Source organism: Bombina bombina, chromosome 1 (assembly GCF_027579735.1).
Source record: "Bombina bombina isolate aBomBom1 chromosome 1, aBomBom1.pri, whole genome shotgun sequence".
NCBI lineage: Eukaryota > Metazoa > Chordata > Amphibia > Anura > Bombinatoridae > Bombina > Bombina bombina.
Window position 1 is genome coordinate 773,752,566 of NC_069499.1, and position 19,181 is coordinate 773,771,746.

The 19,181-nt window shown below is 35.7% G+C and overlaps 1 protein-coding gene across 1 annotated transcript in view; it reads left to right on the top strand.

Annotated features, from left to right (window-relative positions):
- Positions 1 to 714: 714 nt before the first annotated feature.
- LOC128639805 (uncharacterized) overlaps positions 715 to 19,181 on the top strand; it is a 58,753-nt gene continuing 40,286 nt past the window's right edge. The window contains exons 1-3 of the mRNA XM_053691984.1: positions 715 to 816; positions 16,299 to 16,404; positions 17,902 to 18,093. Of these exons, the coding sequence (XP_053547959.1) occupies positions 744 to 816; positions 16,299 to 16,404; positions 17,902 to 18,093 (371 nt within the window). The 5' untranslated portion in view covers positions 715 to 743. The remainder of the gene's footprint in view (positions 817 to 16,298; positions 16,405 to 17,901; positions 18,094 to 19,181) is intronic.

Genomic DNA, 19,181 nt, shown 5'->3' on the forward strand with positions numbered 1-19,181 from the left:
TGAAGAGGGTCTCACTAGCATAAGATTGATAAAGAGAGAAGTATATAATATAGAAGTTAATGGAGTGGAGATTTGAGGTTATGTTTAATGTAAAAGTGAATTGTATGGGGAATCAAATAATCTATCTATATATGTGTGTATGTGTATGTTTGTGTGTGTATCTATATTTATATATATTAAAATGCATTGGAGTCAGTGGGGGAAGAAAATCTATACTTTCACTGGTGTCAGTGGGCTGGTGACACTTACTTACCTGTGGTGTCAAGGTATAATGTTGTCTGTTCCTTGTCCCACTCTGTCCTATCACTAAATTGCTGCTACATGCGCACAGCGCATATGCACATGTGTAATGTCACTCTGACAGGCCTGTCTGATATTCCTTATGTGGAGTGGGAGGCCTGTCCAAGCAAGCAGCTGGGGCACGTCGGTTTGTTGCCCACCAGCAGGGTCGTTACAGCTCAGTACCGGGCCGTTGCCTAGCTATTGAGAAATCAAGATGTAGATAACATCAAGCAATAACACAGCATATTAAAGTATCCAAAGTATTTGTTTATTACCAAACAAAGAAATTATTACACGTCCGAGTCATCTGAGTAAGATTATCAAAATGAGTTAATAATTAAACTGCAATAAGGAAAATATTTTAAGTGGAGTTTCTGATCTTTGCTCAGTTTCTATCATTCACAAATTCAAGGAACAAGCTGCTGTGTGGAACTCTGGTTCACTTCAACATTTTCTGAAAAATGTCCCCCTGGAGACTGGCATTATTAGTACCCTTAGTGGCTTGTGTCTTAGTGGCAAGGACAGCTGCACAACGTAAGCTTTTAAATTTGTTTGTTTTCATATAATCTGGAATTTTTAAATGGAGATGAGAATAATTTGAATATCAACATGTTAGCAGTGTAATATAGTAATGTGTTATTATATATACAGTATATATATATATATATATATATATATATATATATATATATATATATATATATATATACATACATATATAATATTTGCAGCAGGGGATTGGAATGCCCTGCTTTCCACTACCCACCTCATGATGGTGGACAGTGCACTAGATGCAGCATCAAGCAATCAGTTGTCAATTGTTTGTTTAAAAGGACATACAAATAACTATGTGTTTACCCCTACAAAAAAGATTAAACACATAGTTGAAGTTAGTTCCAGGGCAACAATGCGCTACTGGGACCTAGCTGAACGCATCAAAAGGCATATATGTGTGGTCACCAATAACCTTCTAGCTCATAGGCATGCTCCTATTTAGGCATGCTTTTCAACAAAGGATACCAATAGAACAAAGTACATTTTATAACAGAAGCAAAAGTCTCTTAAAGTTCCATGCTTTAACTGATCCATACAAGTTAAATATTTAATTTCATGTCCCTTTAAGTTTTTACAGGGATCTATCTTTTCAAAAAACAACAGGAAACTCTGGGTTGCAGCTATTGTTATGCAGATAAATTTATATATGTAGCATAATGTGCAAATATGTAGATTATAATATTGCCTGTCTACAAGTATATGACACATAAATATTCCTACGGCAGCAATTCAATACTTTTTCATGCTATTCTTTATTATTGCTATTACAAAAGAAAAGAGGTTTGCATTCCATAAAATATAGAACTTTGACCCTCCTATATGCTGCCCAATGGTTGGTTGACATGCGCAGAAACTTATTTATATCTCTCCCTAATTGGTTACAGCAAAGGAAGTAAAATAAACAACATTCAAAAGGCTTTTCAGGTTGTGTGTCCTGGGCCTGAAAAAACACATCTGTTTAACAAAATGAAAGTTTTAAATGCTTTTAAATCATTTATTTTGCATGCAGATATTTAACAATGTGGTGAATAATTTCGGGTGCATACACAAAAATATACTTTAATGTCCTTTTAAACTATTCATAAAAAATAAAAATAATAATTATTTAATGAGTAAGCTCTTCAAATTCCCAAACGTCTACATTCCCTATTTGAAGTAAAACTATTTTTTTATTATTAGCATTACAAATACCTTTGGTTCTTGCAGTTTAAATAAATCCACTTTAAAATATCAATACATATCCCATATGGGCTGATGTTTAATCTTGTGCAGTCAGTCAATCACTCTTTCCGTGTATCTGCAGCCAGTATTCCAAGCTATACATCTCAAATATTCTAACATCAACACAGTAATACAAAGGGCCAGGTTACAAGTGGCACGCTACCAGTTACGCGCGAACGAAAAGGGGTTTATCATGGGTGTTGCACTCGTATTGCAAGCTGAAAGTAAACGCAATTACTTGAGCACAATTGAAGTTAACGCTTGTCGGGATAGCACGTCCTCAGAGCTCTGGTTAAAAATAAAAAATACATTACAAAGTACAGTTATACTCATAATAACATTGTCTAATAAAAATTATTAAACAAAACTAATTGCACAAAAAAGTTATAAGGGCTCAAAGATATGAGGTCTCAGGTAATAGAGAAAAAGGCAGGCAAAGGGCTTTAACATAGAGATACATACATATACATGTTTAAAGATGTATATGTATGTTTTTTTTATGTGTGTACAGATGTATTTATGTATTTACAGACATATATACACATATAAACATTTAAATACATATGGACACACATATAGACATATATAAGTACATTGGAGCCTTTTCAAAACATGAAAAGGCATATTTATGCAATATTCATATTTAATAAAGTGTTATAGTGTGTATTTACTCTAAATATTTCACATTCCAATGTTCCACACAGAATATGTTCTATGTATTTTAAAATAGATATTCCTTTAGATATCTGTATATATCTATACCTATATATAATCATCTATATCTATCTATCTATCTATCTATCTATCTATCTATATATATATATATGTATAGATATAGATATATATTGTACCAAAATACCATCAGATACATATATAGAAATATTTATTTACGAATAAATAGAACATATTCTGCTATGTGAAGAACATTGAAATATTTATATTTTCATGTCGGGTTAACACACTTGAGAATATGCGATCGGTTTGTATACGAGTAGTGTTAAGTTTTTATTTTATCTTTTTTTTGCTCCATTAACTTCTATGGGGGAATACTGTAACCCACGCACGAAATTCGAAGTTTGGCTTTTTGCGCGCATTGGGTTAGCGTGCAAGCGAAAATGTTTTACTTTCAACTAGAGCATGTCAATTTTTCACTACAATGACCTTTTAAAGTTAGGAATATACTATCCTGTGTGGTCTATATCCATGCCAAATTTCTTTAATCAGAAAGCAATGAACTGACTTAATTAAAATGTCCAGAGTTTCTAAATGTAATATAATTTGTATTAACAGGCTCAGCACTCAACAAAAATGCAAATCTGGTGCTTTGTCATATTCGCTGCAGGTTTCTATTTACTATCTGTCACATATATCTGCAGTATGCAGTTCAAAACACTTTCTGCTTTGTGTATCTCTGCACATTGTTTATTTAGATACCATAATCGGAGATTAAAGGGAAAATCTAGTCAAAATTAAACTTTCATAAATCAGACAGGGTATGCAGTTTTAAACATTTTTCCACTTTACTTTGATCATAACATTTGTTTTGTTGTCTTGGAATTCTTTGTTGAAAGCTAAACCTAGTTAGGTTCATATGCTAATTTATAAGCCCTTGAAGGCCATCTCTTATCTCAGTGCATTTTGACAGTTTTTCACAACTAGACAGCGCTAGTTCATGTGTGCCATTAAGATGACATTGTGCACACTACCGTGGAGTTACCTAGGAGTCTGCACTGATTGGCTAAAATGCAAGTGTCAAAAGAACTGAAATAAGGGGGCAGTCTGCAGAAGCTTAGATACAAGATAATCACAGAAGTAAAAAGTGTATTAATATAACTGTGTTGGTTATGCAAAACTGGGGAATGGGTAATAAAGGGATTATCTATCTTTTCAAACAATAAAATTCTAGAGTAGACTGTTCCTTTTATGCAAGGTGAGTTTTTAAAAAAAAAAAAAAAAACAATTCTTTAGTAGATATTAATTTGTTCAGTTTTACTGATTTATTTTTTGATTGGATCTGGCAAACCATGGTTACATTTTATTATCAGACTGAATAACACATAGGACAACTAACAGATCAAGAACAATGTCCTTGGAAATTTAGATATTAATTGCTTCAGATAAGTGACTTACCAGATCATAAACATTAGCTAAACGCCATCAACATAGAATTATACTGCAGCTGATATCAAGAAGCCAATCCCAGAATCAAGAATAAAACTCCCCAGGTCCCATTCATTTTGGTTCAGGATGTTGTAAAGCAACTATATTAAAATCAATACAACAAAATAAGAAGTAATTACTAATATTATAGATATCAATGGTCATCATGGAAGGCAACCTCAAATCCCCAAAGACTTCCAAGACACTAGAGTCTATAAATAGCCCTCTGAGTGTCAAAAAGTGAGGTGTTATAGCCATGTTTGACAGCAAAGACATTAACCCTACCATGAAATCCCTGTTAACATGATGGATTTTTTGTAATAAAAACTTTCAGACCCTGATGCCTGAAAACTGAAAATAATATAAATTGCCTTAAGTATAGCATACCCCTTGTACAACTAGGCCTCATCTTTGGAATAAGGGGGCAGGGCCAAGAAATCCCCCATAGGTCAAAGGGAACACTGAAATACTTTAGTTTTACACTCATGATGTAAATAACAAAATTAATTAACTTCCTTTGAGGGAGTGATGACAGTTTCACGGCTAGGCCTCAGCATTATCAAAAGCAGAATAAGGCTCCTGGGTGAAATAGGTGGGGCAGCAGATGCAGAAGCACCAAGGACTTTAAAAGCAGATGGACCATCAACAAACCGCTTGCAACAAATTCCTTCTTTTGGGACGATTACATCTTTGAGAGCTTGACATGATTTGGTCAACCAAAGAACGCTTTGTCTGGTTCCATAAAATCCTCTGACTTGTCAATGTTGGCCTCATGACTGTGGTGGATTGGTATCTTTATTTGTTTGTCCAAAGATACTATTGATTGGGAGTACATTTGAGACATCTATTGTAATAAATCCTGAGTGCTTTAATGTACATACCTGGGTACTGCTTATATATGTGGCATTCACCCCACCCCCAATCTTTCAATTCCTAAACGTAAGAATTTTAAGTGGTTTCATACAACATTATAAATGTTACTCCTTTTCAGGTTATTGCTTTTCATCCATTCATTCAAAGTCATATTGAGAACTTTAAAAGTGATCTCTTCAGTGTAAAAAGATACAGGTTTAGAGTGCTTAGTTTAAAGGAACATAAAAGTACAAAAAAGCACATACTTTAATGTGTTAGAGCATTTTGGGCCAGATTACATGTGGAGCGGTATTTTGCGCTCCCGCTCGTGCGCTTACTGTGCTAGAAGTAAGCTCTTTGCACGCGTCAAGGAACACTCATATTACAAGTTGAAAGTAAAAGGTTTTTGCTCGCACGCTAACCCAATGCACGCAGAAAGCCAAACTTATATCTTGCGCATGTTAACTTATTTCCCCATAGACGTCAATGGAGCAAGCCCATTCGCATATTCTCAAGTGCATATTCACATAGCAGAAAATGTTCTATTTATTCATAAATACATATTTCTACATATATCTGATGGCATTTTGGTACAATATATATCTATACAGGAATTTAGCACTGTTATAGACAAACCTCTACTCTTATTTTTTCAAGACTCATTATCCTTGTTATCCCCCAGAACTGGTGTAAAGCTGATGTGGTGCCACTTTTTAAAAAGGGAAGCAGCTCTGATCTAGGAAGCTATAGACCAGTTAGTCTGACATCAATAGTGGGGAAGATACTTGAAGGTATTATAAGGGATTATATTGATGAGCATATTCGTGTAAACAAGATTATGAGTTTTAATCAGCATGGTTCTATGAGAAATAGATCATTTCAAACTAATCTAATTAGATTCTACGAGGAACTAAGTAAAAATATAGATAAAGCGGAATCAGTTGATGTGATATATTTGGATTTTGCAAAGACGTTTGATACAGTGCCACAAGAGAGATTAATATACCAAATTAAGGGACTTGGAATATCTGAAAATGTTAGCACATGGATAAATAACAGATTAAAAGAAAGGGAACAACTAGTAGTAGTGAATGGATCATACTCAGATTGGACAAATGTAATCAGTGAAGCCCCCAGGGATCATTACTGGGCCATGTTCATTTTAATATTTTATTAATGACTTGGAGCAAGGATTAAATAGCAACGTCTCTATTTTTGCAGATGATATAAAGTTGTGTAAGGTCATTAGGTCAGTGCAGGATGAAATTGGTTTGCAAGGGGATCTACAAAATTAGAAGAATGGGCAGGTAAATAGAAAATTAGATTTAATACGGGAAAATGCAAGGTTCTACATTTTGGAAGTAAAAATAAGCAGGCAACGTATTATTTAAATGGGACACGACTTAGCCAAACAAAGGAGGAAAGGGATTTGGGAGTAGTAATAGATAACAAGCTAAAGATAGGTGCACAATGCAGGGCAGTGGCTTATAAGGCTAATAAGATACTAGCATGTATTAAAAGAGGCATTGATGCAAGGCAGGAAAGCATAATTATGTCACTATATAAATCCCTGGTAAGACCTCACCTTGAGTATGGAGTGCAGTTCTGGGGACCGATCACACAAAAAGATATTGCAGACTCACAGAGAAGGGCTACACAGCTAATAAGGGGAATGGAGAATTTAAGCTTTGAGGAGAGGCTAGCCAAACTGAGTCTGTTTTCTCTAGAAAAAAGGCTCTTGAGATGTGACATGATTACTTTATATAAATATATTCAAGGCCCATGTACAGAGATGGCAGAAGCTCTATTTATTCCAAGAAAATTGTTTGACAAGAGGTCACAATTTAAGGCTGGGGGAAAGGAGATTTAGGGGCATATTTATCAAGCTGTGTATGGAGCTTGATGCCCCGTGTTTCCCGCGAGCCTGAACAGAAGTTATGAAGCAGCGGTCTAAAGACCGCTGCTCCATAACCTGTCCACCTGCTCTGAGGCAAGCAGACAGAAATCAACCAGATCTAATATGATTGGGTTGATTGACACCCCCTGTTAGCGGCCGATTGGCCACGAATCTGCAGGGGGCGGAATTGCACCAGCAGTTCACAAAACTACTGGTGCAATGATAAATGCTGACAGCGTATGCTGTCGGCATTTATCGATGTGCAGCGGACATGATCCGCAATATCGGATCATGTCCGCTTGTACCATAATAAATAGGCCCCTATATCTCCTGCAACGTAAACATTTTTTCACTGTAAGAGCAATCAAATTGTGGAACTCATTACCTTAGGAGGTAGTAAATGCCAATACCTTAGATACATTTAAAAATGGTTTAGATACATTTCTGGCTAGAAACATAATTAAGGAATATGATTGCTTGTGTTAAATTTTGTAAGTATATTAAGATTTGTATAGGTTGAACTCGATGGACTACTGTCTTTTTTTCAACCTCAGCTAATATGTAACTATGGCCCCTATTTATGAAAGTCTGGCGGACCTGATCCGACAGTGCGGATCAGGTCCGCCAGACCTCGCTGAATACGGCGAGCAATACGCTCGCCGTATTCAGCATTGCACCAGCAGCTCACAAGAGCTGCTGGTGCAACGCTGCCCCCTGCTGACTTGCGGCCAATGGGCCGCCAGCAGGGGGTGTCAATCAACCCGGTCGTACTCGATCGGGTTGATTTCCGGCGATGTCTGTCTGCCTGCTCAGAGCAGGCGGACAGGTTATGGAGCAGCGGTCTTTGTGACCGCTGCTTCATAACTGCTGTTTCTGGCGAGCCTGCAGGCTCGCCAGAAACACGGGGCATCAAGCTCCTTTCGGAGCTTGATAAATATGCCCCTATGTATTTATACAGATATACTGTATATAGAAATATATATTTAAAAATAGTTAAAACATATTCCCCTATGTGCATTACATTGGAATGTGAAATATTTACAGTAAATACATAGTTTAAACCTTTATTAAATATGAATATTGCATAAATACGCTTTTACATGTTTTCATCTACTTGGCTGTAAAAGGCTCCAATGCACTTATATATATGTCTATATCTATCTAAATATGTATTTATGTGTTTATATGTGTATATATATGTCTGTAAATACATACATACACACAAATATACATAAATACATATTTGAGCGTAACATTTAACCACAGCTCTGAGGTTGCACTAATCCGACGCACTTTAAATTCAATTGCACTCAAGTGATCTTGTTTACTTTCAACTTGTAATATGCTCGCTGTACTTCCTCAAACAGGCACAATAAACCCTATATCGCTTGTGGGCAACTTTTAGTGTTCCACTTGTAATCTGGCCCTTTATAATTGCACTATTGGGATTGATTACAGTCCATTGGAAAAGTTTAATGATTCTTCTACAGAATTCACAACTAAAATATATGTGGGTTTTTGTCGATAAATAATTTAATAGGTGACAGGTGAAATATACTCGCCGCATATAAATGCATTTATATGCGGCGCTGCTGGCTTTGAAGGTTTTTACGTGGTTTTGCTATCACATATACGGCGCCGCATATAAATGCATTTATATGCGGCGAGTATATTTCACCTGTCACCCACAATTTTTACTCCAATAAACTAACATAAAACCGCATCGCAAATCGGTATCACATATTCAGCGCCAGGACTTACACAGCGAAAATGGAGAAATTTTACTCCATATTCACCTCGCCACACATAGGCAGGCACAGCAAGTCTTACGCTGAAAATGTGAGCACTGTAACTCCTGTATCTCCATGAAAATATTAACTAACACCTAACGCATGCGCAATATCTATCTACCTGTGAACCGCCAACCCCCTCCGCAATAACTAATAAAACTATTAACCCCTAATCCACTATTAACACACATCACAATAAACCTAATACATGTATTAACCCCCAATCCGCTGTTCACCCACATCGCAATAAACCTAATAAATCTATTAACCCCTAATCTGCCATTTACCCACATCGCAATAAACCTAATAAATCTTTTAACCCCTAAACCGCCAAAACCCACAACGCAATTATCCTATTAACTCCTAAACTGCCAACCCCCCACAATACAAATAACTAATTAAATTACTAAGCCCCCTAACCTAACACCCCCTAAATTAACCCCAATTACCTAAATTAAAAAATACTAAATTACAATTAAAAACCTAACATTACTTTAAAAATAAAAAAACTAAGTTTAAATTAATCTAAAATTACAAAAAATAAAAAAGTCTAACATTACAGATAATAATAAACCAAATTATCACAAATAAAAAAAATTAAACCTAATCCCTATGAAAATAAAAAAGCCCCCACAAAATAAAAACACCCAATAATCTAATACTAAACTACCAATATCCCTTAAAAGGCCTTTTTTGTAGGGTATTGCCCTAAATTAAACGGCTCTTTTGCTTTAAAAAAAATTCTAAATCCCCCCAAACAGTAAAACCCCCTAAAATAAAAAAAACCTAACACTAAAAATCCTAAATTACCCATTACCCGTAAAGGGGCATTTGTATGGGCATTGTCCTTAAAAGGGCATTCAGCTCTTTTACTGCACTTAATCTTCTTCAGTGCCCAAAATCCCTATTCTAAAAAAAAACAAACCCCAAAAAATAAAATCCTAACTCTAACCCCCAAATAGGTATTCACCATTCCTGAAGTCCGGCAGAGAAAGTCTTCTTCCAAGCGGCGATATCTTCTTCCTTATTCCAGGACCAAGCCGACGCGGAGCCGAAATTAGATGAGCGTGGAACAGAAGAACGGCGACCGCTGAGCCATCGAGCGTGGAGATCCTCTTTGTATGATCACCGCCGCACACTGAGAATTGAATTCAAGGTATGCATTTAAATATGGGGTACCTTTCATTCCTATTGGCTGATTTGATTCTTCAAATTCAAATAAGCCAATAGGATGAGAGCTACTGAAATCCTATTGGCTGTTCAAATCAGCCAATAGGATTTCAGTAGCTCTCATCCTATTGGCTGAATTTAATTTAAAGAATCAATCAGCCAATAGGAATGCAAGGTACCCAATATTTAAACGCATACCTTGAATTAAATCCTCAGTGTGCTGCGGTAATCGTACGAAAAGGATCTCTCCGCTCAATGGCTCCGCAGTCACCGGTCTTTTGTTCCATGCTCATCTCTACTCTGCGTCGGCTTGGTCCTGGATGAAGATAGAAGATGTCATCGCAATGGAAGAAGATATCGCCACTTGGAAGAAGACTTCACCATTTGGAAGAAGACTTTCTCCGCTGGACTTCAGGAACGGTGAGTACCTATTTGGGGGTTAGAGTTAGGATTTTATTTTTTGGGGGCAGTAAAAGAGCTGAATGCCCTTTTAAGGACAATGCTCATACAAATGCCCCTTTAGGGGCAATGGGTAGTTTAGGTTTTTTAGTGTTAGGTTTTTTATTTTGGGGGGTTTGGTGGGTTGGGGGGTTTACTGTTAGGGGGGGACTTAGAATTTTTTTCAATGCAAAAGAGCTGTTTAACTTAGGGCAATGCCCTACAAAATGCCCTTTTGATATTAGATTAGGGGGTGTTTTTTGGGAGGGGGGGCTTTTTTATTTTCATAGGGATTAGGTTTTATTTTATTTTTATTTTATCATTTGGTTTATTAGTTTCTGTAATGTTAGACTTTTTTATTTTTTGTAATTTTAGATTATTTTAATTTAATCTTAGTTTTTTTAAATGATTTTTTATTTTAACTGTAATTTAGTATTTTATTATTTTATGTAATTTAAGGTTAGTTTAGCAGAAGGTTAGATTAGGGGGCTTAGTAATTAAATTAGGTTTATTGTGATGTGGGTGTTTGGTGGTTTAGGGGTTAATAGATTAATTAGGTTTATTGTGATGTTGGGGTTGGCTGTTTAGGGGTTTAATAGATTAATCAGGTTTATTGGGATGTGGGGGTTTGGAGGTTTAGGGGTTAATACTTTTATTAGGTAGATTGCGTTGTGGGTGAATGGCAGATTAGGGGTTAATAGTTTAATTAGGAATATTGCATTGTGGGGGTTATCGGTTTAGGGGTTAATACATTTACTATTAGTTCCAATATGGGGGTGATGGCGGATATTTTACAGTGTTTTACGTGTCGGTTTATTTTTGGGAGGTGGGTTAGACTTTTACGGGAGATTTGATATTTATTTTTATTTTCTTAGGCGCCGGCAGTTTCTAATGTGCTGTAAGGCACTGGCAACTCCAGACATTTGTATTTACGCACATTTCTGGACATCGCTAGTTTATCCAACTTACAGCACTTTATGAACTGCCTGCAGTGTTTATGTGATTCCCCGATTTGTGTGGTGAATTTATATGCGGCGCGGGTTTCAGCAGTTATGCTGAAGCCTGAGCCGCCTATGTAATCTCGCCCTATGGGGCCAAATTATCAAGATCAGAAGTTATGAAGCAGCGGTTTAAAGACTTGTCTTAACTTGCTCTGAGGCGGCGGACAGAAATCAACCAGATCGAATACGATCAGGTTGATTAACACCCTGTCCGCGAATCTGCAGGGGGTGGTATTGCACAAGCAGTTCTGGTGAACTGCTTGTGCAATGATAAATGCTGACAGCGTATGCTGTTGGCATTTATCGTTGTGCAGCGGACATGATACGCTACATCGTATCATGTCCGCTTGCACTTTCATAAATATGCCCCTATGTGTTTACCCCTATGTGTTTGAAACTGTGAAGAAAACACATAAATAAGTGTTACCATAGGGTAAAAAATGTAATCACTATTATAAAGTACCATAGCACAGATACATTAACAATACAGTATGTTCTTTTGTTTTATTTTTTTAAATAAAACAGAAAAAAAGTTGTTAGATATATATTTGTATTACATCTTGTAGTTTAGCAGATTAATGTTTAGTTATACATGTAGGGTTGCAGGTTTCCAGCATTCAACTGGACAGTCCAGTATTTCAGCATGTTGTCCTGTAAATTCTACATATAATACTGGGCACTTAAAAGTCCATCTTGCTTTAAAGTCCCCCGAGTGATAGTGAAAGTTTAAAAAATGACCTTGAAAGAAGTGATACTGCATACACTGTTCAACGTGTTACTCGTAGACAAGGAGGGGAAAAAATGCTGTCTTTATTTGTTACTGACAGTCATAGGTGTGTTAAATCACTGCCCTGTCTGTGCTTCTGACAGTAAACAGGGTTAAATCACTACTGTGTACATGTGTTACTGGCAGCCAAAGAGGTAACATTATTGATTTGTATGTTACTGCTAGCCTAGGGTATACAATCACTGCTCAGTTGTAAAAAATATACAGCGTGGGGTCATGGGCGGGTCCTAGAGTAGAGCTTTTGAAGGGGGCATTGGATAACCCTCACATACCACCCATGATCAGTATTTTTGTGGAGGATGGCTGGCAACCCATACAATTACAGAGATTATATAGGCATAGAACATGTGAAATTACACCTAAAGAGAAACAGGAAAAGCAACATAACACTATCAAATTTGCATATTAATAATATTACCCTATATGATTATATGATTGGTATAGGATTATTACATCATACCTTTGTGATTGCTATTGGAATATTATATAATAACTATACTGTTATTACATGAGAGCTGCAAGAATAATGTATGGCTGATTTATAATCTTATTGTAAATACCATACAGAAATTAGAGTATACATCTCAAGGATTGTCTACTTTAAAGTGAATGTAAATTTTGATGCTAAAGTGCCCGGTTTTAAAAAATTCGATTACAAACAGGGGCACTTTAATTCATCAAAATTTACATTTCACTCGTTGTGAAAAAATACTTACCTTTAAACTTGACAGCCGCTCCAGCTTCCCCCGGTTGTCGCAAGCCATTTCTGACGTCAGAAATGATGGATCGGTCATCCTCCAATCACGGCTTCCCCCCCGGGGGAATAAGTGTCTGATTCATCGCCGTGATTGGGGGAAGCCGGATTCCTCATTTTAGACCCAGGAAGAGGCTTTGCGACGGGCGGAGGAAGCTGGAGCGGCTGTCAAAAATAATGGTATTTTTTCACAACACGAGTGAAATGTAAATTTTGATGAATTAAAGTGCCCCTGTTTTTAATCAAATTTTAAAAAACCAGGCACTTTAGCATCAAAATTTACATTCACTTTAAAAAATAAAAAAAACTGACTAGTACCTTTGGCTGTTGTAATGTTATTTAAAAGGTAACTGTTCAGTTTTATATTATGTATAAATTTAAAAACAAAAAGAGCCAATTTCGAAATGGAAACATGGTAAAAATAAATAACTGATTGTGAAGCTATTAAAGAGACAGTAAAGTCAAAATTAAAGATTTATTATTCAGATGCAATTTAAAACAACTTTACCATTTAATTCTGTTATCAAATATGCTTTGTTTTGTTGGTATCCTTTGGTTCAGGAGCAGCAATGCACTAATGCATCTGGTGAGCCAATGACAAGAGTCATATATTTCACCAGCTAGCTCCCAGGAGTGTGTTTCTGCTCCAGAGCCTATGTAAATATGCTCTTCAACAAAGGATACCAAGATAATTGAACAAATTTGATTTTAAAAAAAGTAAATTGTCTTTCTTATATATATATTTCAATATGGAGGATTTATAAACAACTCTGCAGACCCTACTAGAGAATTTAAGACACAAGATGGATAAGGAGTTTGATGACCTTGCTACGCTATGCCAAACTATAGCCTGCCAAGATACTCCAATGCCATGTGAGACTACAATTGCAGATGGAAGGAGCGTAATAAACGACTGGATAGAACTGCAGTGGCCTCAAGCTTTTCAGAACTGATGGAGGAACAAGATGAGTTCTAAGGAGCTCAGCAGAAGGTGGATAATCGTGACTACGAGAAGCCTCTATAGATCACGCAAAGTGACGATGCAGAACTGCAATAACTGGAGGGATGCGGCCGGTCTCTGGGGGGGTAGCCGGTGTGTAGCAGTTAAAGTGAAGGCTGCTAAACATAAGAGTACAACGTGGTTTATGAGCAACAGGTCTGGGAGAGCCATCTCTACCACTATTATGTGTGTGGGCGGCACCATTGTCTCTATACCCACTCTCACAAGCAACCACCAGATTCTGCATGGGTCCTGGACTGAACTTCATAATAAAATAGTCACTCTGGGCAAAACTGGGGTCAACCTTTTGCAGCTGAATGTCTACTGTTTGCATGTTTGTATACACTTTACTCAAATTATAAGATATAGGATTTGTGTATTTGATGACAAGTAGTCTGAAGCATAACTTAATCCTACTATATATAACTTGGGTATATCTATTGAAGTTGATATTAATCTGCATTTTCATAAATATGTGCTAGAATTGTGGGTCAGCTACACCTGACTGCTCATTATTATTCATACAAGTTATAAGATATAAGTGTATTTACAAAAAAAATGCAGATCACAGTTAGTAGATATTAACCCCCCCTTAGACAGCACTAACTTCTACTTAACTGCCAGAGGGCTTACAGTTGATAAGTGGAGCGATCACTACTCACAATTTGCCTCTGAATTCTGTCTAATTTTTTATATCAATACCTTTACATATGAATGCAGGACTTCCAATGTAGACACTAGGGGGACAATTTATTAAGCAGCGCATGCTGATCATTCCACGCGATCCTTTCGGCTCACCAGAATCAGAAGTTAAGAAGCAGCAGTCTTAAGACCGCTGCTCCTTAACCCGTCTGCCACCTCTGAGGTGGCGGACGGCAATCATCTCGATCAGATACGATCGGGATGATTGACACCCCCAGCTAGCGACCGATAAGCCGCGAATGTGCAGGGGGCAGTTTTGCAAAAGCATTTCACTAGAAATGCTTGTGCAATGATAAATTCCGACAGTGTATGCTGTCGGCATTTATCGATGTTGGGCGGACATGACTCACTACACGCTACAGTGAATCATGTCTGCCTACAGTTTGTTAAATGTACCCCTATATATTTCAGAATTCTAGTTGTGGATTTTTTTATGTGTGATCAATTACCATAATGTTTACTAGTGAGTGGATTTCACAGCAAGATTTATATTTTATAACATCACAGGAAAGGTATAGATAGACAGGTTTTTAAAGCATTTCCAAATATATAATATAACATCATATACTGGAACAATAAGAGGCTCAACATGGATTATCTTGTTGTATTGCTGTTTACAAAAAAAGTTTAAGAATAGTACTAGTTATAAATAACTATATTGTCAAACTCTCCTATGTCAAAGAAAGAAGACTTCTCTTTAGCACCTGGATCGAAAGTTACTAGGGGGCTACAGCGCTAAATCCTCCTTATATTTCTATTTTTCTAGTTATATTACGTTTACATTTACATGCTAACTTGTCTAAAGCCCAAGAGTGGCGTCTATATCAATGGACTTCCTCCCTTGAGTCATTTATGTTTACTGGGTTCATGAGTGACCCCTCGAAGTTTTGGAGGAACTCCCACTAAATAAAATGAAGTCTCATTTTTATTTGTTTATTAGCATTATCAATGTTAACATATTTAGCTCTTAGGACAATATACAGTCTTGTGCATCAAAATCATATAATTGTGTACCCTGTAGTAATAGTATTACAATTATTGATATGTCACTAATGATCTATGATGAACACTTGTTTAATGTTGTATCTTCTACAAACCTCAATAAAAAAAAAATATTAAAAAAAAATATTAAAAGAAAAAGAAGTAAATTGTAAGTATGTTGTTTAAAATTAAATGTTCAATATGAATTATGAAAATTTCATTTTGACTTTACTGTTCCTTTAATGTTTTTATTTATCTATGTTTGGTAATGCTGAGAATATGACTTTGACTTGGTCTAATATTAAATGTGCCTTTGTAATACTGAGCAAAGCCACTACTGTCACACATACCCTGCTGTCTCTATATACAAAATGAGTTGTGTATAAGTGTATAAGTTAGAGATGGTGCTATAATATATCTGAACCACGCACTCTACTCTAATAGGTTCATACATGGGCAAACGCTTTGTAATTAACCTACAAATACAAAAGAAGCACATATACTAAGTTGATGCATGCTTGTGGCCACAGTTCAAATGCAAATTAAAGAAACAGTTTTCCTTTAAGAGGAGCTCAACTTGTTTTGTGATAACATGTATCAGGTCCCCTTTTGTAAAATATGAGATAACAATTTATTTTCAGAGTAATCCCAATAATCTTACTCAGTGTAATAACATTTATTTATATGTCTGAATATCATCTTCAACAGCTAACTGTGAGAATGTACCAGACTTTGGAAAATGCTCCGGGGACGCAACTAATTTCTGCCCCAAAGACATATCTTGTGGATGTAAAGATGGTGTTGCATTTTGCAGGTTAGTTTTACACAACTAGACAATTCCTTATGTAATTATATATCTGCCACTGTTTGACAGCTCTTCATAGTAATTACCCTATGTCCAATATTCTGTGAAAAATGTTATGTTATATTGTTGGTTTTATTCTATATGTATTTTGTTGTTGTTGCAAGTTTGATCTATCTATCTATCAATCTATCAATCATCATAATGATCTATTTATCATTCAAGTTATCATCTATCTATCTACAGTATATATAATTTATCTTTCTATCTATCATCATCATTATCTATCGATCATTTATCTATAATCATCATTATCTATCAATCTGTTTCTATCTATATATCTATCATCTATCTATCATCATCATCATCTATCTACAGTATCTATATATCTATTTATAACCTGTTATGTATATCATCTATCTTTCTATCTGTCTATCATTATTATCTATCTATATAATTATTATCTATCTATCTATCTATCATATATCTATCTACAGTATATATCTATCATTTGTATAGCTATCATCTATCTATCTATAATCATAATTAGCTATCATCTATCTACAGTATATATAATATGTCTACATTATATCCTATATATCTATCTATCTGTCTGTCTATCTATCTGATCCCGTTTATCAACTCCTTTTCTGCTCCCAATCTGTGTTGCAATGATACCATGTGAATATTGGGAAATGTTCATATCAAACAGATAGTGGTAAATTTGCCCATATGATACAAGGACAGCAACAGCCTCAGCAATCACAATCTCCAAGCCCTTGGGTCTTGAACTTTATATCAGCAACATTAGGGACACATTGAATCCAACAAACAAAGGGTGTTGATAATGTGCAAAACTAGCCTTTTGGATTTGGGATTTCTGTCAGCAATTGTGTATATGAGATTGGGATTTAATAGTTTGCCATTCTGCCTTATTTATTGGCGACCAAGATCAGTTACACGGGTTTTTACATTAAACAGAAGTCTAATAAATGGTGTGTTGATACATGATTTACAGTTTCTAGAAACTACCATCTTCTTACAGTAATAGAAAATTGGCAAACTTTGTTCTGTACAGTGAGGTTTGAAACTTTTACTGATATTTAAAACCTTGTCACTTAGGGGTTTCATGATTTATAGCATGAGAAAATGAAGCTGTGGCCAAATTATTCTTAGTAAAATTAATTTCCCAATGTTTTCTTTGAAAACCTCATCAATGACCAGAAAAAAAGGTTTTCTTAATAAATAGAGAAAAATACTTAAAAAATATTAAAACGTTAAAAACATCCTTGCTCAAACATGCCCAGTATACCCATCATGCCTATATACAAAAGCCTTATCTTATCCATTGATCTGCCCTACAAGATGAGTAACACACATTTTTTTTTTATCTGCCATGAAATAAAATGTTCCTCCATTTAAACACCATATTTGACAAAAGGTGAGGATGATCTTTAAAAAGACACCATTATACCACACCATATGGTAACAGAGTAACTTTTTTTTCAGCTGTCCATACTATAAAGGCCCAAACAATGATTACTGGTATATGGGTGAAAAATGTGATCAGCTCTGGAATACATTTGACTTGGTGGCTGTTACAATACTTCCTGCAATTGCCCTTGCTTTTCTTGTTGCTGTTACGGCACAGTTAATTCACTTCTGCAAAACAAAAACAAAAAAGCCTACAAAGAAAGATCGGTAAGTGATGATCATAGCTCAGGCCTGCTGGAGATGTTACTAGAGGATCTCCAATTCATGATGAGATGTAGACATGTACATTCAGATTCATTTAAAAATTGACAAATTGTTCCCAAAAAATGAGTAGTCCTTTTAACGAAAAATTAATGAACTGATGCATGTGACAAACATTTAGTTGTTTAGTTCATGTGGTTAAAACTACACTCATAATAACACTATCTAATAAAAATTATTTAAAACAATATTGCAAAAAAAAGTTATAAAGGCTCAAAGATTTGCGATCTCAATATATATATATATATATATATATATATATATATATATATATATATATATATATGTGTGTGCGTTTTTTATGTGTGTACATAAGTATTTATGTATTTATAGACATATATACAGATATAAACACATAAATACATGTGTATACATATATAGACATATATATTAGTGCATTGGAGCCCTTTGCAGTCAAGTACTGTAGTACTGTATATTTTTGCAATATTCGTATTTAATAAATGTTTTAACTATGTATTTACTGTAAATATTTCTTATTCCAATGTTCTGCACATATCAGAATATGTTCTATGTATTTATAAATATACTAGTACTAAAGCCTGTGTACATGGGCCATTTTTTGCAGTACAGCGGTTCCACCCCTTGCTCTCTCTCTATCCCCCCTCTCTTTTGCTCTCTCTCTACCCCTCTCTTCTGCTCTCTCTCTCCCCTCTCTCTATTTCTCCAAAATTGGTGTGTCCGGTCTACGGCTTCATCCTTACTTGTGGGATATTCTCTTCCCCTACAGGAAATGGCAAAGAGAGCACCCAGCAAGAGCTGTCCATATAGCCCCCCCTCTGGCTCCGCCCCCCAATCATTCTCTTTGCCGCTCTGAACAAGTAGCATCTCCACGGGGATGGTAAAGAGTATGTGGTGTTAGTTGTAGTTTTTTATTTCTTCTATCAAGAGTTTGTTATTTTAAAATAGTGCCGGTTTGTACTATTTACTCTACAACAGAAAATGAAGAAGATTCTGTTAAAGAGGAATATGATTTAAGCAGTAGTAACTAAAATCTGTTGCTGTTCCCACGCAGG